Here is a 27422-nt window from a genome sequence, read left to right as displayed (position 1 = left end):
CACATTTGGAGAATTGTGTGCAGTTTTGATCAACTAACTACAGGAAAGATATCAATAAGATAGAAAGAGTGCAGAGAAGATTTACTAGGATGTTGCCCGGACTTTAGGAATTGAGTTACAGGGAAAGGTTAAACAGGTTAGGACTTTATTCCCTGGAGTGTAGAAGAATGAGGGGAGATATGATGGAGGTATTTAAAATTATGAGGGGGATAGATAGAGTAAATGTAGATCGACTTTTTCCACTGAGGGGAGGTGAGATACAAACCTGAGGTCATGGGTTAAGGGTGAAAGGGGAAAGGTTTAGAGCGAACATTAGGGGGAACTTCACACAGGGAGCGGTGGGAGTGTGGAATGAGTTGACAGCTGAAGTGGTGAATATGGGCTCAATTTTAACATTGAAGAAGAATTTAGACAGGTACATGGATGGGAGGGGTATGGATGGTGCAGGTCAGTGGGACTAGGCAAAATAATAGATCAGCACAGACTAGAAGGGCTGAAGGGTCCTGTTTCTGTGCTGTAATATTCTATAGAATGGATGGGCATGTGAGAAAGAATATGTGAAATGCAGACCAAGAATGGAACGTACTCTTTAAAGACAGCACTTGCTGTAATGGAAGATTTAAACCATGCTTTTACTTATGCAAGGGTGAGTATCAGTAACCTACTTTAATGTATGCATAATCTAAATTCCACCATGTGGCCCAGGGTGCATATGAATCAGTAGACATTATTCAACTTCCACCATGAGGCCCAGAGATGCAGTTTTCTTTTGTTGGTCACAGACTATCAGGAGACCTTGAAGATAATTAAATCATTTGTTCAAAGAGATAAGATCTGAAGTAAACAACTTTTGGGTAATATAAGCCATGGTCCCACTGCTGAAGTTTGAGAATCTCCAAGAGGTGGCAACATCTCTCAGCAAGAAGAAGAACTTCAAGATTCCAATCCAACGTCCCGGTGTGGGGAGGTGGAGAAGCTGCTACCGGCGCCCAGACAACCTACTACAAGTTTGCAGTCATCGCCTTGCTTTGGCAGTTGGGTCCAGTTCAGGCATTGATAAATATAATTGGGAAGGGCTTGCATGTTGTAGTGTGAATTCAGCTTTAGATTTAGTAATAAAGACTTGTATAAACTGAACTGCTCTCGGTGTGTGTCTATTTTCTTTCAGTAGCTCGAACACTGTGACCAATCTAAAACGAACAAAGTGAGAGGTACAAGTTTACCCAAGACAGTTGCTCATGGGCTGAATGGCCAGAGAAAGATAGATTCCCAGTGTCGACAGATTTGAGCCCTGGCTTGCCACACCGGTAGGTCTTCCTATACTGTTGTTGAAGTATTTCCCAGCATCACCCTGACTGGCCTAGTTTAAATATTAGTTCTCCTTGACCTGGACACTCCCACTTTAAATAACTTTGGATGTTCTCCTTGGTTATGTTCCCTCAATAACCTGCACACCATATGTCTATGAGACCAAAGGAGCTGGTGCCAGCATCAGCGCAAACCAGAAATAATGAACTTTCCATGAAAGGAGGTCATCATTAAAAAAAAATCTAAGCATCGAATGCCAAGGTTAAATATCTGATGCGCAATCTGTCCTCTGGGAGTCAGGATATTTAGATACTGCTCAAAATTTGCATGATGATTTGCCTTGTAAAACGGACTCATTTCTGCTGAACAGGCTGTGGGAGCGTGGGAGGAGAACCCTCGGCATCTCTGAAGGGGACTCTCCTTTGCTTCTGTCTTTCGTACTATAAGGGTCCACCGGGCAACATGAAAGGCTACTTTTTATCTGCCTTGCAGCAAGCAGAAGTGGGTTTTGTGTAATATTACATGTTCCATACTATTACATGACAATAAAGGAATTGTGACTCATGCGGCAACCATCTCACATCAGTTTACCAAGCCAAGATTGAGTAGCCTAGTTAAAATATAGCACATTGTATGAGAGGTTCATTTCCCAATCATTTAGCGACCTTTCATCCATCATAAGATCAGAACATTTGCCGATTGTTGCACAACGTTAAATTATGTTCTCAACTCCTTAATCAACAAAGACAGTATGTCCCCAAGTAGCAGACCCAGCTACATCTGGGCATGGGCCAAAGTGCCAGACAATGACCAACGACTGCATGAAACAACCCAACTGCATTAGCACCCAGGGGTGACGAAAGACCAACAGGACAAGCCACAATGATGGCCTTTACAATATCCAGAAGGTGCAGGTCAGCATGAGATAAATACAGTCATCGAGCTGCACACCTCTCAATCAAAACAGAGAACCCAGCCAGTCTCGTACCATCCACAGCAGGTAAAGATATATAACCCATGTTTCGGGCCTGAACCCTTCTTCAAGGTATGACTGAAGAAACACAGTGTCTGAATTAAAGGCTGGGGGGGGGGGGGGTGCTAAAAGGGGGAAGAATTGGAGGGGGAGGGGTCCAGACCAACAGACAAAAGGTGTTAACTGGAGTTGATGAGAGGAGAGGTGAGAATTGATTTTGGCTCCGTGATAGGAGACAGGAAAAAGGGAAGAGAGAAAGGGAGAGGGACAGAGCTAGAGGAAAGGAGACGGGGACACGAAGATGGGCAGATGGTGGAAACCGGAGAAGTAGATGTTAATGCCATCTGGTTGGAGGGAGCCCAGATGGAAGATGAGGTGTTTTTCCTCCAATTTACAGAAGGTCTCAGTCTGGCCATGCATGAGGCTGTGGACAGGTACATCGGCAAGGGAACGGGACGGGGAATGTGTTGAAAATACTTTTATAATAACCCAACAATGCTTTTTTTATTCTTTCCATTTTCTCCATCAATGTCCCAGATTCTTAAGTCTCACACACAAACACTACGAGCAACTTTGGGACACAGGAGGATGAAACACAAACCGTCACAGTGAAAACATGCAAACTGCACACAGACACCTCTGGAGGTCAGGATCGAACCTGGACCACTGGAATTATGGCCCACTGTGCCATTCAAGGCCACAAACTCCATCCCTCAAGAAGTTTCACACCATCCACCATCGTGGTGCATGATTTCCACCATCATAAGCACTTATCCCCTCCTCCAGTGGTACACAATCTCAGCAGTGTTAATTTATTTAGACAGCACAGTTACAGGCCAAATTACACCCAATTGACCTACACCCCCAGGGAAAACCCACACAAACTCCTTACACACCATTGGATTCAAACCCTGGTCCTGATCGCTGGCACTGTAACAGTGTAGAACTAACAACTACACTAACCGTGTCACCCAGTGTGTACCATCTACAGAGGACACCACAATTATCCACTGAGGCGACTCCAAAAGCATCTCCCAAACTCAGTAGCTCGACTGCCAGGGATTTGGAAATATATCGCCATTCCTTCCTTCACGGTCACTGGATCAGAATTCTGGACCCCCCCCCACCATGGGATTAACTTCACCCTGTCAAGGACAAGGACAATGAACGTCAGACAGTAAATTCTCTCTCCACCTCTGCCCAAATTCCAGGAAAGGGAATTTCAGTAAAACTCATTCAGATTTGAACTCCAATCTTGATACATTCGGATGTTGCCCGAGGGTGACTGAGCATCATAACCGAGGTCACTGCTCTACTGACTTGCTCTACATATATGCTTGAATTCAATGGAGTGGGAACAGAAAGGTTTCCTCGTCATTTTACCCTTCCTGTCCCTTAATGCTAGCAGTAAAACACTGATTAATAAATGATTTAAAAAAAACATATTTAAAGATTACACATCACAAAACTTCACGGGATGCTCATTAAAATAATTGAGGAGTTGATTTCTGAAATTAACTCTGCTATCCAACCCAGGCCGGTACGGTTAGCACAACAATGTAACAGCGTTAGCGACATGGATTCGAATCCCACGCTGTCTGTAAAGAGTTTATAACTTCTCCCCATGTCTGCGTGGGTTTTCCCCGGGTGCTCCGGTTTCCTCCCACCCGTCAAAACATACCAGAGTTCGTAGGTCAATTGGATGTAATGGACCAAAAGAGCCTGTTACCACGCTGTATGTCTAAATTAATTTTTAAAAATGTTCTGATTTAGGATTTGTCTACCGATTAGGCAATAATAAAAAGCTCCCTACTTCAAAATTCAAATTAATTTGTAAGTTTGGGAATGAAGTAACACAAGCACAGTTCCTGGCCTTTGTGTGATGCTGGGATGTAAGTGGGGGGGTGGTGGGGGAAGCTAATATATACATCTGGATATTTAATAACTCAAAATAATGCTTTGAATAATTTGATTCAAATTCAATAAAACTAAATAACAGATAACTTGAGTAACTTTGAAGTAAGAGATTGCAGTTCCCATTGGCTGCGCTGTGGTAGATGATACACAGAATTGATGCCAACTCCTTGTCAATTGACCCTCTTAGTTAGTTGGTTTAAGCTACATTGTGTAGTACTATGCCGTGAATGAGGCACACCTTCAGTCTGGCTGTGCATTAAATCGAAATGTTAATTTAAACGCACAGTACGGTTAACAGGCCCATTCAGCCCACAACCTCATGCTGCCTAATTACATCCAATTAACATGCAATCCATGGTATGTTTTGGAGGGTATCTGGAGGAAACCCATACAAAAAGAGGCAGTTGTAATGGAGGATTTAGACCAGCTTATGCAAGAAGGGATGCAGTAGCATTAGAAGACATAATCTAAATTCCACCATGAGGCCCAGAGATGCAGTTGTCTTTTGTTGGTCACAGACTGTCAGGAGACCTTGAAGATAATTAAATCATTTATTCAAAGAGATAAGCTATGAGTAAATAACTTTTGGGTAATATAAGCCATGGATCCACTGCTGAAGTTTGAGACTCTCCAAGAGGTGGCAACATCTCTCAGCAAGAAGAAGAACTTCTAGATTCCAACCAACGTCCTGGTCGGGGGAGGTGGAGAAGCTGGTACCGGCGCCCAGACAACCTACTACAAGTGTGCAGTCGTTGCCTCACCTCAGCAGTTGGGACCAGTCCAGGCGTTGATAAGTATAATTGGGAAGGGCTTGCATATTGTAGTTTGAAATCAGCTTTTGAATTTGTAATAAACATTTGTATAAACTGAACTGCTCTCGGTGTGTGTGTCTATTTTCTTTCGGTAGCTCAAACACTGTGACCAATCTAAAACGAACAAAGTGAGAGGTACAAGTTTACCCAGGACAACTGTCAAACACTGTGACCAATCTAAAATGAAAAAAGTGAGAGGTACAAGTTTACCCAGGATAGCAGTATGTACAAACTCGTTACAGACAGCGCCGGATTCAAACTCCAGTCCCGATCGCTGACGCTGTAACACTGTGGCACTAACCATGAAATGAGTTTGTCGGCATTGGTTCAACCATTCACAACGGGAGCCATATGGTTCCCTCGGGGACCGAGGCACACTTAAAAGAGGTGGCCCTGAACCGAAATCCTACAGCGCTTTATTCTGAGGTTGGTAAGAGAGAAGTACGAAGAAACCAACTAAACTTGACCACTTCACATGGAATAGAGGTCCACGGGGGCCATAGCAGATAAAAGGTTGAGGATGGCTGATGTCCCACCGAGCACTGACAAAAAGAGCACTGGCAAAACCTCTGTGTGCCGTATCACTGGTGGGAGTGAGAAAGGGTGGGCACAGCATCAATGTGCCTTTGGTAAATGACAAAAGTCTGCAGACACCATGGTTGAAGTAAAAACACAACACTGGAGAAACTTAGCAGGTCAAACAGTGTCCTTTATGTAGCAAAGATAACAGCTTGAGCCGTTTATCAAGGTACGGTATCCAATTAAAAAGGTGGGGGGGAGGGGAGGGGAAGGGCTATTCTCCCTTTCTAAATCACAGCACATCAAGGAAAAAACATAATTATACAAGATTAATCAAGTAGGAGGCTGAAATTAATGTAATTAAAACTTTTTGCTTTCAATTAAATATGGGGTTACTAAGATACAGTAATAAATATTTTCACAGGGGAAGAGATGATACTTGTTAGTGGAGATAAATGTGTTTTTGACACCTTCTGAATTACCTCTATCAACTTTTAAAATGCAATGTGGATATATGAATTCTGTGTTACAAGTACAGTAAAACCTGGAATCCAAGAAACCAGCAGCCTCAAACAACTGGCAAAATAAATTGTTCACCAATTCAAGTGACTGGAAAATTCACACTTAACTACCAATCCCCATAGGTGCATGAGACCAGGAATTTTACTGTACCACCCAGAGTGTGGAAAACTGAAGCAAATCTACAATGAATGTTGCCCCTTCTTTGGGCTCTGAACATTTATTTAGAAGCCTGCAGGTAGTGTTCTATTTATAGCCTGACAAAGGTAGCTCAGTCAAAGCAGCAGGATTTAAACACAACCTATGAGTCACCTGTCAAATAATGTGTTTTAACAGAGGCATCAGATCCAAGGGTCAAGAGATAGTGATATTTAAAACAATTACTACAACCCAACAGCGTGACTTCAGCATTCAACATTTTCCTCTTTCCCCTCCTTTCATCGCTTGAACATTTCTGTGCCATTATGCTGCCAAACTAGTCACCGCGAAAGATCACCACTGCCTTGTAGGCGTTCCTATCTCCAGGTGCAAAGTGCGGAGAAGATCAACAAGGATGATGCCCGGACTTCAGGAACCGAGTTACAGGGAAAGGTTAAACAGGTTAGGACTTTATTTTCTGGAGCGTAGAAGAATGAGGAGAGATTTTATAGAGGAATTTAAAATTATGAGGGGTCCATTGAGATACAAAGCAGAGGACAAGGGTTAAGGGGGCATTTTTTTTAATCTCAGAGAGATGGAACCAGCTGAAGTGGTGAATGTGGGCTCAATTTTAACATTTAAGAAGAATTTGGACAGGTTCATAGATAGGAAGAGTATGCAATGCTGTGGTCGGGTACAGGTCAGTGGGACTAGTTTGGCACAGACTAGAAGGGCCTACTTCTGTGCTGTATTGTTCGATGGTTCTAGGTCTCATGATGGGCCCTCCAAGGAACAGGGATGGGGGTCGTGGAGGGAGGGAGGATAAACGGAGGTTAAGAGACCCAGAGCCTCTGCTTTACTACAGTGACAATGGGCTTCACTGGACTGTGTTCGAGTTTTCAAAGATGCAATCTTCCACAGAATTTTTTTCACAAATAAAGCATCGCCAGACCATAACAAACAAAATCTCAATACCCCTTGGTGCAAGAGCGCCAATCAAATTAACAAAGAAAACACAAGTCACCTTGAAACTTTCTTCGAAGTGGTTGTGTTCTGTCAGGAACATTGCATAGTTGATGATAATCTGGGGTGTGGCAATTCGGAGATCAATAATCCTATCGTAAACAGCCTTTGTGGACTAAATAAAAATACAAACAGATTATTAAAAAAACATATTTCTTCAAAATCGTACACATGGAAAGAGTAATGTCATTCAGTTCCCTGATACCAAAAATTAATTTGCAGAAAAATTTATCCTGCTCCTGCCTATTTTCTTTTCAGTAAAAACACAAATGCTGGAGGAACTCGGCTGATCTGGCAGTGTCCATGGAAGGTAAAGATATATTACCGACATTTCGAGACTCAGTCCTTCCTAACTAACCCACCAACTCCCACAACTACCTCGACTACACTCACTCTGTCCCCTGAAAGGATTCCATTCTCTTCTCACAATTTCTCCGTTGCATCCGTTCCCAAGATGAGGTCTTGCAGTTCAGATCATCTGAAATGTCCACCTTCTTCAACAAACTTGGCTTCCCCTCCACCACCATCAACCCAGCCCTCACCTTCATCTCCTCTTATTTCCTGCATATCTGCCCCCAAACACAGGATTCCCCTCGTCCCCACCAGCCTCTGCATCCAACACATTATCCTTCGCAATTTCAGCCATGTACAACTAGACACCTTCCCCTCTCCTACCCTCTGCCTTCTGTAGGGACCACTCCCTCATGCACTCATCCCTCCCCATCAATCACCCCCACTGTGGCTGCGGGAAGTGCCACAATTGCGCCCACACCTCCTCCCTGGCCATAATTTGGGGCCCCAAACAGGTCTTTCAAATGAAGCACTCCACGGGAGTCCTCTACCACATCTGGAGCATGCACTGTGCCCTCCACTACACTGGAGAGACTGGACACAGACTGGGAGATCACTTCACTGAGCACCTTTGCTCTGTCTGCATCAGTGGCCGGGCCCACTCTCATACTCGTATGCGATCCCACCAAGACCATCAAGGAGCAACACTTGATTTTCCGTCTGGGCCACTCTCCAACCTGATGCATAAATACCGACGTCTCCATTCAACCTCCCTTTCCCATCCCTCTTTCCTCCCCTCTGCACCCCCTTCCCTCTCCACTCACCGAGCCATCCCCCCTCCCGACCCCCGCTTGTTGCTGTGCCCTCCTTCCCTTATCCACCTATTACCTCCTGCCTTTGTGACTGTGCTCCTCCCCCCACCATTTTGTCTGGGTGCCTGCCTACATTTTGATGAAGGGCTCAAGCCCAAAACGTTGGTTCTGTATCGTTACCTTCACTATATAAAGTCCGCTGTTTGATCTGCTGAGTTTCTCCAGCGTTTTGTTTTTACCTGTAGAAGTTGTTAAGGGCTTCTGAGGAAACAGTGGTAGTGATGCACCTCCATCTTAGCTCTATTGATGTAGACTGGGGAGTGAGCTCTAACCCTTTTCAATGGAAGTCCATAACCAAACCTTTCTCACAGGGTCATCTTCGACAGCTGAAATGCTTGAACAGCCCTGGTTCTTACCTTATCTGACAGGGTCCCTGCAGCCTGCAGCCTAAATACCATTGACTGGGGAAGCAGAATGGCTTACTCCATTATTATCTCATTAAATTTAAATTTAGACATAGAGCACGGTAACAAACGCCTCTGGCCCATGACCCCATGCTGCCAGATTACACCCAATTGACCTACAACCCCTGTACGTTTTGAACAGTGGGAGGAAACCGAAGCCCCCAGAAGAAATCCATGCAGACATGAGGCGAACGTAACTACTCCTTAAAAACAGCGCCAGATTCGAACCTGGGTCGTGGGCGCTTTAACAGCGCTGTACTAACTGTATGTTGAAGTCATCAAATCTTTGCCCAGATACGAGTGGTTTGATACTGAATTTTTATTCAAATTTCAGTTGTCTTTATTTTCTCGATAAAAAGGAACCTTCTGATAAGAGCCACAATGCATGTCTTTGTGCAGACCCAAAAACAAGCATGTATGCAAGTATAGGGGGTAAGTCCCAGTTCGGTACAGGGGCTACATATCATTTACAGGGGAGCAGATGACCCACCCTATAATGAGCACAGGTATTCATTTCACAACCCCACCTTTTAAATCACAAGCACCTTTCCAATGACATCGCCAGAGCACTTTGCTTCAGTTTTGTGTGAGGATTTCACTCCAAGCACAGCCATGGGTTTCTCCATGCTCTCTCATTCCCTGTACCCCACCCACTTAGCACAGCTCGTGCAGGTAACAGCACTCTGGGCAACAGGAGATGCCAGAAGAACTGAATTAGTGTAACAGAAACTCTGGAACCTCAGGGAGTTGACTGTACAACCGACTCCGCCTTCCCAAAACTGTCAATAAAGGCTTTTCTTTGTCAAAATCCACAGAATGAACTCAACACAGAAGAATTAAAAGCACACCTGTTGGTATAAACAGCAACCTCTGATATCTCTAACCCCTGGTCCATTTCCAGCAATTCATCAATGTCCATCTTAAATTTCATAATCACTGCATAGATATTTTCTTTAACATCATGGTGAGGCCAAATTTGGATTATTTTGTGGAGTTCTTGGCACCTAACTACAGGAAGGATATCAGTAAGATTGAGAGAGTGCAGAGAAGATTTACTAGGATGTTGCCAGGTCTTCAGGAGATGAGCTACAGGGAAAGATTAACCAGGTTAGGAATTTATTCCTTGGAGCGAAGAAGAATGAGGGGAGATTTGATCAAGGTTTACAAGGTTATGAGAGGTCTAGACAGAGTGGATTTGAGTACTAGATTAGATTGGGGGAGATAAATACAAGAGGTCATAGTTTTAAGCTGAAGGGGAAAAGATTTAGGGGGAACATTAGGGGGAAGTTCTGAGTGTGGAATGAGCTGCCATCTGATGTGGTGAATGCGGGTGCTTTAAGAATGAATTTTATAGGTATATTTGGTTGTTTTTCCAGACTCTTTTGTGTAGTCTTCCAAAGGCGCTATTTGCCTTGGCGAGTCTGTTGTCTATCTCATTGTCGATCCTTGCATCTGATGAAATGGTGCAGCCGAGATAGGTAAACTGGTTGACCGTTTTGAGTTTTGTGTGCCCGATGGAGATGTGGGGGGGCTGGTAGTCATGGTGGGGAGCTGGCTGATGGAGGACCTCAGTTTTCTTCAGGCTGACTTCCAGGCCAAACATTTTGGCAGTTTCCGCAAAGCAGGACGTCAAGCGCTGAAGAGCTGGCTCTGAATGGGCAACTAAAGCGGCATCATCTGCAAAGAGTAGTTCACGGACAAGTTTCTCTTGTGTCTTGGTGTGAGCTTGCAGGCGCCTCAGATTGAAGAGACTGCCATCCGTGCGGTACCGGATGTAAACAGCGTCTTCATTGTTGGGGTCTTTCATGGCTTGGTTCAGCATCATGCTGAAGAAGATTGAAAAGAGGGTTGGTGCGAGAACACAGCCTTGCTTCACGCCATTGTTAATGGAGAAGGGTTCAGAGAGCTCATTGCTGTATCTGACCCGACCTTGTTGGTTTTCGTGCAGTTGGATAATCATGTTGAGGAACTTTGGGGGACATCCGATGCGCTCTAGTATTTGCCAAAGCCCTTTCCTGCTCACGGTGTCGAAGGCTTTGGTGAGGTCAACAAAGGTGATGTAGAGTCCTTTGTTTTGTTCTCTGCACTTTTCTTGGAGCTGTCTGAGGGCAAAGACCATGTCAGTGGTTCCTCTGTTTGCGCGAAAGCCGCACTGTGATTCTGGGAGAATATTCTCGGCGACACTAGGTATTATTCTATTTAGTAGAATCCTAGCGAAGATTTTGCCTGCAATAAAAAACCTCACAAAGATAAGCGTATACAGAGCCGTTGTCATACCCACACTCCTGTTCGGCTCCGAATCATGGGTCCTCTACCGGCACCACCTACGGCTCCTAGAACGCTTCCACCAGCGTTGTCTCCGCTCCATCCTCAACATCCATTGGAGCGCTCACACCCCTAACGTCGAGGTACTCGAGATGGCAGAGGTCGACAGCATCGAGTCCACGCTGCTGAAGATCCAGCTGCGCTGGATGGGTCACGTCTCCAGAATGGAGGACCATCGCCTTCCCAAGATCGTATTATATGGCGAGCTCTCCACTGGCCACCGTGACAGAGGTGCACCAAAGAAAAGGTACAAGGACTGCCTAAAGAAATCTCTTGGTGCCTGCCACATTGACCACCGCCAGTGGGCTGATAACGCCTCAAACCGTGCATCTTGGCGCCTCACAGTTTGGCGGGCAGCAGCCTCCTTTGAAGAAGACCGCAGAGCCCACCTCACTGACAAAAGGCAAAGGAGGAAAAACCCAACACCCAACCCCAACCAACCAATTTTCCCTTGCAACCGCTGCAATCGTGTCTGCCTGTCCCACATCGGACTGGTCAGCCACAAACGAGCCTGCAGCTGACGTGGACTTTTTACCCCCTCCATAAATCTTCGTCCGCGAAGCCAAGCCAAAGTTCTCTCAAAGTTATAGGTATATGGATGGGAGAGGCCTGGAGGGGTTTGGAATGGGAGCAGGTCAGTGAGACTAGGGTCTCACAGACTAGAGGGGCCGAATGGCCTGTTTTCTGTGCTGTAGCGTTCTATGATTCTATCTAAAACACTGGGCTTCTGAGGGCGGCATGGATAGTGTAGCAGTTAGTGCAACACTGCTACAGTGCCAGCAATCCAGGTTCAAATCCGGCACTGTCTGTAAGGAGTTTGTACGTTCTCCCCGTGACTGCACGCTTTTCCCCGGGGGCTCCTTTTCCTCCCACCTTCTAAAAACATTCAGGGTTTGTAGCTTAATTGGATGGTGCGGGTTTAAATGGCCGGAATCGACTTCTACTGTGTTATAAATAAAATTAAGAAAAAAAAATTTAAAGAAACAAAGTGGGAAGTCAAGATCTTGTCACGTTCACCAAGTCGCTGTTTCTACCCAAGGTTGCCCCACAAACTGACTTGTGAACAAAATACAAACCAACAGCCTCCTTTAAACAAAAATAATACACCGCATGAAGTGATACTTAAACACTTTCCCTATCATGCACAGATTTTTAAAGTGGAAAATGATCGTATCCTATGATAAACATATTCTTTTGTCACCTTGAAAGTGCCGAGACTCTCCTCTAGATCTGCTAACATGGACCAGACTTTCAGCGACTTGTAGACTCTGTTTTGGACGGGTTCTGTTGAATCGAAGTACTCTGCCTTCTTTGCTGGTACAGCGGTCGCTCTCTGCGGAAGTAAAAGGTACAGAATGAAGATCAATAATGCCCTCCCCCTGCCCCCCACTCTTTACATGCTTGTGTGGACATAAAGAGAGAGACAGAAACACTCAGAGGCAATCATAAACCACACACAAAGAAATGTCAATACCTTACGGCAGCAGAAGGAAATGTAATATTACATGTTCTGCTCGATTACATGACAATAAAGGAATCTTGAAACCCACCTTGATGACACCAACCCTTTAGCCAAATATTTGCACTAATCTTATTTGATCTCTCACTGTCCCACCAACTCCTCCCAGTTTCTACCACTCACACATACTAGGGATGGTTTACAGGGGTCAGTTAATCTACCAACTCAAATATGTTTGGCATGTAGGAGGAAACCCTAGGTTTCCACGTAGTCATGGCGTGGGGGTTGGGGTGGATTGTAAACTCCAGGCAGACAGCACTGGAAATCATTGAATCAGGTAAGTGGAGCTGTGTTCTATTAGTTGCACCACTTTGCTACCCAATACATAGATCATTTCGAAGATGGTGTTGAACTTCACACAGTGACATTAAAGCACTTATCTTTCAGAATGTGGCATTACTGGTAAGGTCCATCCCTCATTGGCCTCAAGAAGATGATGATCACCTTGCTGAACCACTGCAGTCAAATGCCACGTGGTCTGATCAATTTTATTTCTGTTTGGAGCATTTGACAGCTCTTGGCCTGTACTCACTAGAATTAGGAGAATGAGGGGGGAATCTCCTTGAAACATTTTGCATGTTGAAAAGCCATGGGCAGAGTAGATGTGGAAAGGTTGTTTCCCACGGTGGGTGTGTCTTGGACAAGAGGGCACAACTTCAGGATTGAAGGGGGTCCGCTTAGAACAAAGATACAAACCAGTTAGAGAGTGGTAAATCTGTAGAACTTGTTGCCACAGGGGGTTGTGGAGGCTGGGTCTTTGGGTGGATTTAAGGCAGAGATTGAGAGGTTCTTGATTAATCAGGGCATCAAAGGTTATGGGGACAAGGCCGGGCAGTGGGGCTGAATGGGGAAATGGATCAGCTCATGGTTAAATGGTGGGGCAGACTCGATGGGCTGAATAGTCTATTTCTGCTCCAATGTCTTATGCCTTGTTAGTGCATTTCAGAGGGTGTTTAAGAGTTACTTATAAGGGTTGGGTCTGGAATCACACACCATTATTACAACATTTTGTTACCTCACGTGGATATCATTATTGAGAGGAGTTGTTTTTTTAAAAAAATCTACATTATAGAGTATCGAGTTTAAATTCTAAATCTATCTACATGTGATTTGAACTCAGGCCTCTCGAATGCTAGTCCAAGTGACTGGATCAGTGACTAATGTACCCGAAATGCCTTTTCCACTCAGTGAGCAAGTGATTGCACAAGGAATGTATTACTTGTTTCATGGTAAAAAGGGCCACCAACCTAATGTCATCATAAGGAGAGTAGTTAAGGGAAAGTTTGTTCATGCAAAATTTAGTGAAACATGGAATAATTTACACACATATTGTTGAGGTTGGGGCCATGAAACCTGATAATTATTTGATGCAATCACAAGGAAGGTTCGCCAGCGGATATACTTTGTGAGGTGCCTGAGGAGATTCAGTATTTCACTGAAAACTCTCGTAAACTTCTACAGGTGTAACAAGGAGCACATTCTGGCTGGTTGCGTCACTGTCTGGTACGGAGCCGCCAACTCTCAGGACAGGAATAAACTCCAGAGGGTTGTTAACTCGGCCTGCGACATCACAGGCACCAGGCTTCACTCCGTCGAGGGCATCTACATGAGGCGGTGTCTTAAAAAAGCCGCTTCTATCCTTAAAGAGCACCCAGGCCGTGCCCTCTTCACTCTGCTACCTTCGGGGATAAAGGTACAGGAGCCTAAAGACGAGCACTCAACGGCACAAGGACAGCTTCTTCCCCACCGCTATCACATTCCTGAATGATCAATGAACCAAAGACAGTCTTACATTTTGTGCACGATTATTCTTTTATATAGTAATGTTGTAAGACGGTTATAATCTGAACGTTTGCTCTATGACGTTGCTGTAAAACAACAAATTTCATGACTTGTTCATGACAATCAATTCTGATTCTGAGAGAAATTTGCATTTTAAATTTAAAATTTAGACACACAGCACGGTAACAGGTCCTTCCGGCCCATGCACCCATGCCACCCAATTTACCTACCATCCTCATAAGTTTTTGAAGGGTGGGTAGAAACTCGCGCAGAAATGAGAATAAAGAACATACTCCTTTCAGGCAGCGCCGGATTCGAACCCTGATCGCTGGCGCTGTAACAGCGTTGCACTAACCATGCTGCCCGGAGAATGCTATCATAAACATGAGAGAGAGTGTGATGGATTTGTCACAGAGACAACAGTTCAACCCTCATGTAGAGCACAAAGGCAGCGTCACTCATGAACCCATGAGGGACTTCAGGGGAAAAGTCTTCCTGGGGAGTGTAATTAGAAGCCGTTACAATGTGGAGCTGCTAAGGCAATGTGCACAAGTAGTTATACTGAAGCTACATTATGTATGAGGTGGAAATGGATAAAAGGTATGTAAAAGATATGTAAATATTTATAGAGTCACAGCAGCCAGCCCAATCTGACAAAAACTTGCAATCTTAGGGCATTAAAATGCTTTACATCTAATGAATTGCCTCAGTTATCAGTAAATCATGTTGCCAACTAAACCAGGAGCTACATATTTTGGGGCAAGGACAGCTGGTGGGAGGCCTGGGTCATGGAGTTCGTTGGCTACTGCAAGGGTTGAGCAGAATCTCGGCTGCTCATCTCTCAGATTCTGATGTGATCCAGGTAAAAACACAAGAGAAATGCTGGAGGAACTCGAGCGATCTCGCAGCGCCCATAGGAGGTAAAGATACAGTACCATCATTTTGGGCCTGAGGTACAAGCAAAAAGCAGGCAGGTGTCTGAATTAAAGACTGGGGAGAGAAAAGGGGGAAAGAATGGGAGAGGGAGGGGTCCAGACCATCAGACTTGTGTGTTGTTACCACAGTCACATCATCAGCAGGTTGTCTGGACAAGAAACAAAACTGACCATGGAATTAGTTACAAGTTAATGTCATCGAAGGAAAATCTGTGATCTTGCGAGTTATTGGATTGGTTAACAAATCCAAGAATGGAATAGAGTGTGGTTAACTTACTGGAAGGGAGAGGTTGAAAGGGAGAGGCCAGAGAGTGGTAGTGGATAATTGTCTGTCAGGTTGGAGGCCGGTGACCAGTGGTGTGCCTCAAGGATCTGTATTGGGCCCATTGTTGTTCGTTACATACATTAATGATCTAGATGATGGAGTGGTAAATTGGATTAGTAAATATGCAGACGATACTAAGATAGGTGGAATAGTGGATAATGAAGAAGGTTTTCAAGGATTGCAGAGGGATTTGGGCTGCTTAGAAAAGTGGGCTGAAAAATGGCAGATGGAATTTAATGCTGATAAGTGTGAGGTGCTTCATTTTGGTAAGAAGAATCAGAACAGGACATACGTGGTAAATGGGAGATCATTGATGAATACAGAAGAGCAGAAAGATTTAGGAGTAACGGTACATCCTTCCCTGAAGGTAGAAACTCACGTGAATAGGGTGGTGAAGAAGGCTTTTAGTATGCTGGCCTTTATCAATCATTGCATGGAATATAGGAGTTGGGAGGTGATGTTGAGACTGTATAAGACGTTGGTGCGGCCTAATTTGGAGTTCTGTGTGCAGTTCTGGTCGCCTAATTATAGGAAGGCTATAAACAGAGTTTTCGTGCAGTTGGATAATCATGTTGAGGAACTTTGGGGGACATCCGATGCGCTCTAGTATCGGATGAAAACCATACTAGAAAACCAACAAGGTCGGGTCAGATACAGCAATGAGCTCTCTGAACCCTTCTCCATTAACAATGGCGTGAAGCAAGGCTGTGTTCTCGCACCAACCCTCTTTTCAATCTTCTTCAGCATGATGCTGAACCAAGCCATGAAAGACCCCAACAATGAAGACGCTGTTTACATCCGGTACCGCACGGATGGCAGTCTCTTCAATCTGAGGCGCCTGCAAGCTCACACCAAGACACAAGAGAAACTTGTCCGTGAACTACTCTTTGCAGACGATGCCGCTTTAGTTGCCCATTCAGAGCCAGCTCTTCAGCGCTTGACGTCCTGCTTTGCGGAAACTGCCAAAATGTTTGGCCTGGAAGTCAGCCTGAAGAAAACTGAGGTCCTCCATCAGCCAGCTCCCCACCATGATTACCAGCCCCCCCACATCTCCATCGGGCACACAAAACTCAAAACGGTCAACCAGTTTACCTATCTCGGCTGCACCATTTCATCAGATGCAAGGATCGACAATGAGATAGACAACAGACTCGCCAAGGCAAATAGCGCCTTTGGAAGACTACACAAAAGAGTCTGGAAAAACAACCAACTGAAAAACCTCACAAAGATAAGCGTATACAGAGCCGTTGTCATACCCACACTCCTGTTCGGCTCCGAATCATGGGTCCTCTACCGGCACCACCTACGGCTCCTAGAACGCTTCCACCAGCGTTGTCTCCGCTCCATCCTCAACATCCATTGGAGCGCTTACATCCCTAACGTCGAAGTACTCGAGATGGCAGAGGTCGACAGCATCGAGTCCACGCTGCTGAAGATCCAGCTGCGCTGGATGGGTCACGTCTCCAGAATGGAGGACCATCGCCTTCCCAAGATCGTGTTATATGGCGAGCTCTCCACTGGCCACCGTGACAGAGGTGCACCAAAGAAAAGGTACAAGGACTGCCTAAAGAAATCTCTTGGTGCCTGCCACATTGACCACCGCCAGTGGGCTGATAACGCCTCAAACCGTGCATCTTGGCGCCTCACAGTTTGGCGGGCAGCAGCCTCCTTTGAAGAAGACCGCAGAGCCCACCTCACTGACAAAAGGCAAAGGAGGAAAAACCCAACACCCAACCCCAACCAACCAATTTTCCCCTGCAACCGCTGCAATCGTGTCTGCCTGTCCCGCATCGGACTTGTCAGCCACAAACGAGCCTGCAGCTGACGTGGACTTTTTACCCCCTCCATAAATCTTCGTCCGCGAAGCCAAGCCAAAGAAGGAAAAAAAAAAGATAAAGAGTGGAGAGAGTGCAGAGAAGGTTTACCAGAATGTTACCTGGGTTTAAGCATCAGGAGTATAGGGAGAGATTGGACCGATTAGGTCTTTATTCTTTGGAGCGTAGAAGGTTGAGAGGGGATTTGATAGAAGTATTTAAGATTATGAAAGGGATAGACAGAGTGGATGTGGATAGACTATTTCCGTTAAGAGGAGGAAAGATTAAAACAAGAGGACATGAGTTAAGAATTAAGGGGCAGAGTTTAGAGGTAACATGAAGGGGAACTTCTTTACTCAGAGAGTGGTAGACGTGTGGAATGAGCTTCCGGGAGAAATAGTGGCGGCGGAGTCAATTGTATTATTTAAGAAAAGGTTGGACAGGTATATGGATGAGAAGAAGATGGAGGGTTATGGGCATTGTGCAGGGAGGTGGGACTAGAGAAGGGTGCTTGGTTCGGTGCGGACTAGAAGGGCCTAATGGCCTGTTTCCGTGCTGTAAATTGTTATGTTATAAGTTACCCATGGGCCTGGACCACTGACCCAGACGTTCAAATTCCAACACAGCAGTCAAGCACAAACAAGGAGAAACTGGAGACACTCAGTTTGCCAGGCAGCATCCACGGAGAGAAAAAGAGTCTATCCATTTCTTCCCAAAGATGCTGCCTGACCTGCTAACCTCCTTCCATCTTCTCATTATTGGCTCGAGTTCTGGTGTTTCTGCATCAGTCGGGTATTTGCAGAATGAAAAAGTGTCCATGAAACTGCTCATGGCTGTAAAAGCTGTTTGTCACGAATCCCACTGATATTGGCACCTACTCTGTATGGCCACTGCCTGCTTCAACTCTACAACGTGGTGACTCGTGACTCCATTCTGAAACGGTCTGTAAAGCCATCCAGCTCAGAGCATGGACAATATATTTCCACTTTGACAGTGATGGAAAATTATCAATTTTTAAAACAAAATGTATAATTTTCCTTGCAAAATTGGAGGCCACTGATTTCACAGTAATTCCATAGATCATTTAAGAAAAGATGTGCTGATGTTGAAGAGGATTCAGAGAAGGTTCACAAAAATGATTCTGGTAATGAAAGGGTTCTCATGTAAAAACCATTTGTCACCTCTTGGTCTGTAATTGTTGGGATTTAGAATGAGGGGTGGATCTCATTGAGACATTTTGAAGGTTGTTTCCCACGGTGGGAGAGTCGAGGACAAGAAGGCACAACTTCAGGACTGAAGGGCGTCCGCTTAGAACAGAGATGCGGAGGAATTTCTTCAGCCAGAGGGTGAAGAATCTGTGGAATTTGTTGCCTCGGGTGGTTGTGGAGGCCAGGACATTGGGTGTATTTGATAGGTTATTGATTAGCCAGGGCATCAGAGGTTATGGGGAAGAGGCCAGGCAGTGGGGCTGAGTGGAAAAATGGTCCAGCTCATGATTAAATGGCAGGGCAGACTCGATGGGCTGAATGGCTTATTTCTGCTCCTCTGCCTTGTCCATTCCAATATTTAAATTATCCTTAACCCATTTGTTCTCCTGTCCCATTCAATCCCTCCCACCCACCAATACTACGGCTAATTTACAGTAGAAACATCGTTGGGATGTGGAATAAAGCAGGCAGAGTTTTGGGACAATCTGCACATGGAACCAGGGTTGCTGGAGCAATGATACAAAAGCTCTATTAACAGATCAACAGAAGGCTTCACAAACAATGAGCACAGTGAAATATTTCAGGCAGCATTCACCCTAAAAAGCGAGCACTAACTTTGATCCAGCTAAATATTGGGGCCGTTCTTTAAACTTTTGGCTTTTAATTGAGCAAAACTTACTTTCAAATAATAAAAAAAAAAACAAATTCGACTTGAAAGACATCCTTTGACTGACAGCATTGGAGTTTCGCTTACCAATCTTGGGCAAAAATAACCTGGACATAAAACATTGGTTAATGATTCAGCAGATTGTAATGGGCTGATGAATCAGTGAGCTGGTTGGGGCACCACGACCTCACAGCAATAGTGGCCCAAGTTTGGCCCTAACCTCTGATGCCCTCTATGAGGAGTTCTCTCTGCAACTGCGTGCTCTGGTTTGACAGTGAGCTGACTTCCATCAATTGCCCCAAGTGTTTAAGTTTAAATGTTGAATTTAGACATGCAGTACGATTAACAGGCCATTTTGGCCCACAAGCCCCCGTGCCGCCCAAACCCCAATACGTACAATTTTGGGGTGGGGGGGAGAAACCGAAGCACCCGGAGGACAATCCACACGGGGAGACCATACAAACTCCTTGCAGCAGCGCCGGCTTCATACCCGAGTCTCTGGTGCCGTAATAGCGTTGCACTAACTCTGTTGTGGGTATATAGCAGAATCTCAGGGCCGGAGTTGATGAGAAAGTGTGGAGAACAAAATAAAATGGGCTTGATGTAAATGGATGCCTGATAATCAGTGGAATGAAGCACCTGAGCCTCTTCGAACAAGAGGCAGGCAGCCGGCTTGCTCAAGTATGCCCCCTGGTGGTGCCAGTTCAATGCATCACAGTCCAAGCCCCGGCAGTATGTATCCTAACCTTTTATCCAGATCATCAGGACTGGACATTGTATGAAATCTTCCGGATTTCCAAATCATTTTGATTGAGTTCCCTTTGAGCAAATACCTTGGATCTAACCCCTGCTATCCACCATTCCCCCTCCCTCCAGCTGTCCATTCTCTCCCCCCACCTGTCGTTCATCCATTGCCCCCCTCCCCCAGGGCCAGTGCCAGACCATTTTGTGCCCTAGGCCAGGCTGAGGGTTGGCTGGGAAGTGGGGGGTTCTAACCGGACTAAGTGGTGGTCTGACAAGCACTGTACAGGGGGCTCTCGACCAGTGTGTCGGTCAGGTGGAGGTTGAGAGGTGATGGTGTAGCTCCAGGAGCTCAGCCAAAAAGACGGCCAGCGTCAGCTGCTCGGAGCCAGCAGCCAAGCAGGTCAGGAAGCTGGACACGAGGGGCAGAGCTGCATTAGGTGCGGCCAGTTGGGACGGTGGAGCCAAGCGCCGGTGGCTTTTAGGCACTCCACCAGCACAGCACCATCCATCGCCCCCACCTCCCGACGCAGCAGCAGGGATGCAGTGCTGCCCAGCGCAGAGCTTACAGAGCACTTCACCAGATCGCGGCAACGGCTCAATGCGGGAACAATGGCCGTCCTTGTTACCCATAATCCTCCAGGCAGTTGGAACCCCTCTGCCAGCACCAGAGTGGTTCCAGCTGCATGAGGGATTATGGGTAAGGAAGATGACCACTGCTCCCGCATTGAGCTAGCTGCTGTCTGCTTCTCTCCTACCAGGTGCTGGGGGTCAAGAGACACCTTTCCACCGAAGGTCAGAGATGGCGCCCATGGGAGCGGGCACAACAGGGATGGGGGTGGGGTCTCCCTCTAAAAACGGAGAATTTATTTCAGGAAATTAACGTTACTTATGTGTTATGTCATCTACCGAGAAAAGTGCCTGTTTTTGGAAGTCTGGATAAAAGGAGAGGCACCTATATAAAGGATACTGATTGACCTGCTGAGTTTCTCCAGCACTGTGTTTTTACTTCAACCACCGTGTCTGCAGGCTGTCATATTTTACTTCTGGCAGTACAACTGGGCAAGGTCAATAGTGGAATTAAAGCATCCATTTTCCAATGCCAAGTGCACCTGTTTGGCAATGCCCAGTTTTTGCAACAACATTTTTTTTCCAGGAACAGAGGTAAATAGCAGGCCCATAATTATTTCAATGATCTACAACTGTACATATGTGTGCCACTCCCAAACTGACTGAAAAAGGCGATTCTCCGCACTCCATGGCTTTTTGTAGCATCCGCCCTTCAAGAACCTTGCTAAGTCTGCTCTAAGGACCAGAGTCTGAGTCATTCAGTCACCGGGCATTGAGAGGCTGAGACCAAGGGAAGCCCCTTAAACAACAGAGGGGGTAACTAATGACAAGGTGCCACAGAGGTGAAAAGGGTGCTAAATAGAGAATGAATAGAACAAGGTACAGTAAATCCCCTGGTATCCAGCACCAATGGGGATTGTAGATGCCAGATAAGTGAATTTCCTGTTGCTTAAGATTATGTGTTGCATGGATTGGCAAACTAACGGAGTGGTGCGCAAATTTTTTTTTAGACATACAGCGTGGTGACAGGCCCTTCTGGCCAATGAGCCCGTGCCGCCCAAATACCCCAATTAACCTACAACCCCTGAGCTGGTTTTTTTGGCCAGTTGTTTTAGGCTGCTGGTTGCTTGAATTCTAGATTACAGGGGTTTTACTGGACAGTGATGGAAATGTATGCATAGAAGCTGAGGGTCGAAGAGCTTTTGAAAGGTTTTCTTTTAGTAAATAATTTACTGTGAATAAAGTCTATTTTGGGTTTAAGCGTCTGCATTTCTGCTAACATCTGTGGTTTGAGTTGTAGAGGCATTAGTATAATGAGACGTATAATTCTTATCGCTTGAATCAGCAAGTTGCCAACCCATCCTCGAACCAAGGTTTCTAACACAGGGAAAGCAGCAAATCTACCTGCTGGGGCAACCCTTGCACCTCCCCGGTAAGCAATGGATGGCTGTCCACTGCCCTACAGGGGATGGCAGGAGAGCTGCAACGCAAGTGGTACACGATCCCTTATATAACACAGTTTGGGAAGAATGGAATGCACTGGAGGTCAGATGTAGGACCTCTCCACCCTACCCACCCACCACCCACCCCCCCCCCCAGACTCACCACCCAAACTGGGAGCAATCCATAAATGGCAGACGTGGGAAAACACAGAAATGCTGGAGGAACTCAGCGTCCATAGGATTTAAAGGTGTAATTTGGGCCTGAAACCTTCTTCAAGGTACAAATAAAAAGCAGGTAGGTGCCTGAATTGAAAGACCGGGGAGAAAGGACGGGGGAGGAGTACAGACCGACAAAGGGAATTAATTGGATATAGGTGGGAAGACAAGAGAGAGAGAAGGTGAGAATTGATGGGGGGGGGCTCCACTAGCCCTCCCACCTTACGCCATTTCCCCTTTCCTCGAGCTGTTTCTCTTTCCTTTCCCCTCGTCTCCGCTCTGTATTCACAGAGCCACCCCCTCCCCCAATCAACTCTCACCTGCTCTCCTATCCATGCCCATATGACCTTTTGTCTGTGGGTCTGTACTCCTCCCCCTCCAATTCTTCCCTTCTCCCCGGCCTTTTAATTCAAGCAACTGCCTGCATTTTACTCCGACCTTGAGGAAGGGCTGAGGCCCAAAACGTCAGTGATGTACCTTTACCCCCTATGGATGCTGCAAGACCAGCTGGGTTCCTCCGGCATCTCTATGCTTTTAACTATGATCACAGCATCTGCAGACGTTCTTGCTTCAGGCCAGACATTTCATGGAAGCCCATTCAGGTTTTCATCAGCCACAGCTCTGATCATTCACAGGGAAAGTGGTTGGTTTGTTTGCAAGGCGCAGCACAGCCTTTCACTGATGTACCATATATACTCGTGTAATAGTCGACACTCCCCTCCCCCCTTTAATGGTCAAAAATTGCGTGCTTTTGTATGACCTGTGTAAAATTCAACCCCTCTATTTTTGGCCCCGACCACCCGCTCAATGGAGGCTCCCGACGCCCCGAACGCGGATCCACGGTGAAAAGTATGACCTGTGTGAAAGTTGACCCCCTCTAAATTTTATCCAAAAAAATCAACTATTACACGAGTGTATACCATCGCTTTCGGAGGCCAAGCTACAGACGAAACACCTGCTGCAGGGATAGAAAAGGGAGCACACTCAGTCACCTACCCTCAGTAACCGAAGTGCCTTGTCATAGTTTTCATGCCTCAGCTCCATTTCCCCGTATTCACACCAAACACCTGCCAAATCATCAACGTGCTTGAAATTTACTTTGGTGGCTTTTTCAAATATAGTCCGGGCCTGAAACAGAAAATGAAAACATCCGCCTATAAAAACTTTCCATCCTTGCCAACCGGAGCACGAAGGGGGTGAAGGCAGCATGCGCGTCGCACCTCCCATTCCAGGGACCTGAATCCTCCCTCAGACTGCTGCGATGCAGTGATGATTCTGACCGAGACTCATTCCACAAAGGACTCCACTGGTCTCCGACCTACTTGCAGCCTTATCTTCGAGTCATGGAATCGTACTGTGTGGAAACAGGCCACTCGTCCCGGCTCATCCACACCATACTGATGGAAGGACCATACTGAACTACTTCTAACATTTTCTTAAGATACGACCAAGGTTCAACTTACATCCTGAATTTGACTGTTTTCTTCGTAAAACTTTGCAAACGAAACCCATAATGAATGTGGTTTTCCAGTGGCTTTTAATGGATCAACTGTTTGCACAGCTTCTGTGTACGTGTTTATAATCTACAATGGATTAAAAACAAGGATTAAAACTCCAGAACTTTATGACCTATGATTTAAAAAGGTAATTAACATGCTTTGAATGCTTTAAGCTGTGGTCATGGTGAGGAGTCACGTGATGAAGTAGTGGCCGGTAGGAGAATACCAGCCCTCTCCAGAAAAGAAGGAAAAAGGTGAAGAAAAAGCAAAGCCCCAGACACACAATCACAACAAATAAAAAATAAAGGTGTGGAGAAAATGGCACCCAAGAAAGAAAAGCCAAAAACAATGGGAAGAAAAGAAAGAAAGACACCAGAAGAGAAAAGTGAAGGCCTTAGCTGCATGAAGAAACAGGGACCCGCCGTGGAAGGAGGAGCCCACTCCCCGAGGTTAGTGGAGACCCCGCAGGGTCGCGACCCACCGACCACATGACTGCAAAGATGGCTCACGGAGCCAAACAGAGGTGCACAACTGCACATGCACACGACAAAGACAACACCGACGGGAGGGGGGACCAGCAGTGGAGAGAAACTCCACAGCATGAACAGCTGAGAGAGACCTGACAGCAGGGCTCCCAGCTGGAAGATAAAGAAAGCAACAGGAACGGGAGGGGGGAGAAAGAAAAATGGAAACTAGAGACACAACAGATAACCAGCCCAGAAGAGGACCAACATCAAGACACCATGGAAAAAAAATACCCAACAAACTGAGACAAGCAGCTCAACAAGAAAGTCAGAAGAGACACAGATACAAGGAAGAGAAATAGAAGACACAAACCCAAGAGCAGACACAGAAGAAGAAGAAGAAGAACACCAAGCTCTGCACAGAGAAATAGGAGGTAAAATGAATGGACAGTACATAGATAAAAAATATTTTCAAGAAGATATGAAAGCATTAAGAGAATGGCTGACATTAGAATTTAGTGAAATAAAAAGGAAAATGAAAAGTACAGAAGAAAAAGTGAGTATAATAGAGCTGGTAATAACAGATGTAGGGAAAAGATTAGAAAATGAGGAAGAACATGTAATGGCGGTAGAAATGGAAGTGAATGACTTAAAAATAAAATTGGAAGAAAGTGATAAAAAAATTAAAGAAACACAGGAGTTGTTAGCTCAGAAGATGGATATAATGGAAAACTATAGGAAGCGAAAAAATATAGATAGTGGGCATGAAGGAAGAGGAAGAAGGCAAAGATATGAAAGAATTTAGAAAAGAATGGATCCCAAAGGTCCAGGGAATGCCAGAAATACAGGAAAGAATGGAAATAGAAAGGGCAAACAGAACATTAGCCCTGAAACCACAGTCAGAACAAAAACCAAGATCCGTTTTAGTAAAATTCCTGAGATATACAACAAGAGAAAATATATTGGAGAAGGCAATGAATAAAATGAGAGAAGACAAAAAAACCACTGGAATACAAAGGTCAAAAATTTTTTTTCTACCCAGACATAAGTTTTGAGCTCCTGAAGAAGAGGAAGGAGTTTAACGAGCAAAATCAATCCTATGGATAAAAGGCTATATTTTATGTTAAGCTATCCAGCGGTGCTTAAAATAGTTATCCCGGGGCAGCAAAACAGACTGTTCTCGGATCCAGAAAAAGCATGAGAATTTGCAGAACGCCTGCAAGACAGAAAGAGAGATGAAGAGATGTAACAAGAACAAGGAACGACGACAAACTACATATAAAGAAGTAAAAATAAATTATAAGAACTAAAGGAGGAAAGAAAAGGGAAGTAAGGGAGAAGGGGGAAAAAAAGAGGGGTTAAAAATAAATAATAAAATTGATAATAAATAAATAAAACATGAAAAGAAAAATAGAAGAAAAGAGGGGGAGCTTTGCTTTAATGTGAAGATAAAAGTATTTTCTGAAGGGGGTTGGGTGCAAGAGAATAACAGTCACTGAGAAATCAGTTGACACTTGCGAACGGGTTCGCATTCTGAATGGAGAGGGGAGTTATGGTTGCCCTGCAAGGGACAAGGGGCGACTCAGAGAGGGGGGGGTGAACACTTGGGGTTAAGGGAATTTTAGATGTGGGAGTGGTTGAAGTATTTTATATTTTAGAAGTGTTGTCATACATTGAGTTCAAAAAAGAAAACTGAGAAATGGAAATGGGGAAAAGGGGAAAGGTTGTGAGAAAGTGGAAATGAGATGTAAACAGAGTATGAGATGGCCAAGTTGAACTATGTGACCATAAATATTGATGGAATACATAACCAAATCAAAAGGAAGAGGCTATTAAATTTACTGAAAAAAGAAAAAAAATGATAGAGCATTCGTGCAGAAAACTCATCTAACTGGTGGAACATAATAAATTAAGGCGAGACTGGGTAGGGCACGTAATGGCAGCATCATATAATTCAAAAGCCAGAGGTGTATTAATCAATAAAAATGTACCAATCAAAATAGAGGAGGAAATAATAGATCCAGCAGGGAGATATGTAATGATAAAGTGTCAGATATATTCAGAACTCTGGAATTTGATCAATATATATGCACCTAATGAAGAGGGTCAAAAGTTTAAGCAAGATATCTTTTTGAAGATTGTAGATATGTAGGGGAATATATTGCTAGGAGGAGACTTTAACCTTAATTTGGATTCAAAGATGGATAAAACTGGAAAAAAGACTAGCAGAAAGAACAAAGTAACCAAATTTATGGTTAAATCAATGCAGAAAATGAAACTTATGGATATATGGAGGAGACAACACCCAAAGGAGAAGGAATACTCATATTACTCGAGCTGACATAAAACATACTCAAGGATTGACCTGTTCCTGTTGCCAGCCCATATCCAAGGGAGAGTTAGGAAAACAGAATATAAAGCTAGATTGTTATCAGATCACTCACCCCTGTTATTAGCAATAGAGCTGGAGGACATCCCACCGAGAATGTATAGATGGAGATTAAACTCCATGCTACTTAAAAGACAGGATTTTAGAGAATTCATTGAGCACCAAATTAAAATGTACTTTGAAATAAATACGGAATCAGTGAAAGACAAATTTATATTATGGGATGCAATATCAGAGGGCAGATAATAAGTTATGTAACTAAGATGAAGAAGGAGTACAATCGGGAAATAGAACAGCTGGAAAGGGAATTAGTAAGTACAGAAAAAGAACTAGCATCAAGGGAAGATACAACAAAAAGAAGAGAATTGGTTGACAAAAATATAAAATAGGAAACATTACAAACGTATAAGGTGGAACATGATGAAAATAAAGCACAAGTATTATGAGCTAGGAGAAAAAACGCACAAAATACAAGCTTGGCAACTTAAAACAGAACAAGCTAAAAGAACGGTATTGGCATCAAGGAGAAAGGACAAACAAATTACATATGAAAACTTCAAGGAATTCTATGAGCAATTATACTGAACTGAGAATGAAGGGAAAGAAGACAAAATAGATGAGTTTCTAGCTAAAATTGAACTACCGAAATTGCAAGAAGAGGAGCAAAACAAATTGATAAAACCATTTGAAATAGAGGAAATACAGGATATATTGAAAAAGCTAACGAACAATAAAACACCTCGAGAGGAT

The 27422-nt window shown here is 44.7% G+C and overlaps 1 protein-coding gene across 1 annotated transcript in view; it reads right to left on the bottom strand.

Moving 5' to 3' along the window:
• Positions 1 to 27422, bottom strand: part of xab2 (XPA binding protein 2) — a 58998-nt gene that overhangs the window by 14523 nt on the left and 17053 nt on the right. The window contains exons 9-12 of the mRNA XM_069927220.1: positions 23784 to 23903; positions 23317 to 23448; positions 12303 to 12434; positions 7211 to 7324 (exon numbers count right to left, since the gene is read on the bottom strand). Coding sequence (XP_069783321.1) covers positions 7211 to 7324; positions 12303 to 12434; positions 23317 to 23448; positions 23784 to 23903 — 498 coding nt within the window. The remainder of the gene's footprint in view (positions 1 to 7210; positions 7325 to 12302; positions 12435 to 23316; positions 23449 to 23783; positions 23904 to 27422) is intronic.

Source organism: Narcine bancroftii, chromosome 3, assembly GCF_036971445.1.
Source record: "Narcine bancroftii isolate sNarBan1 chromosome 3, sNarBan1.hap1, whole genome shotgun sequence".
Classification (NCBI taxonomy): Eukaryota; Metazoa; Chordata; class Chondrichthyes; order Torpediniformes; family Narcinidae; genus Narcine; species Narcine bancroftii.
This window is presented reverse-complemented; position numbering and strand designations above follow the sequence as displayed.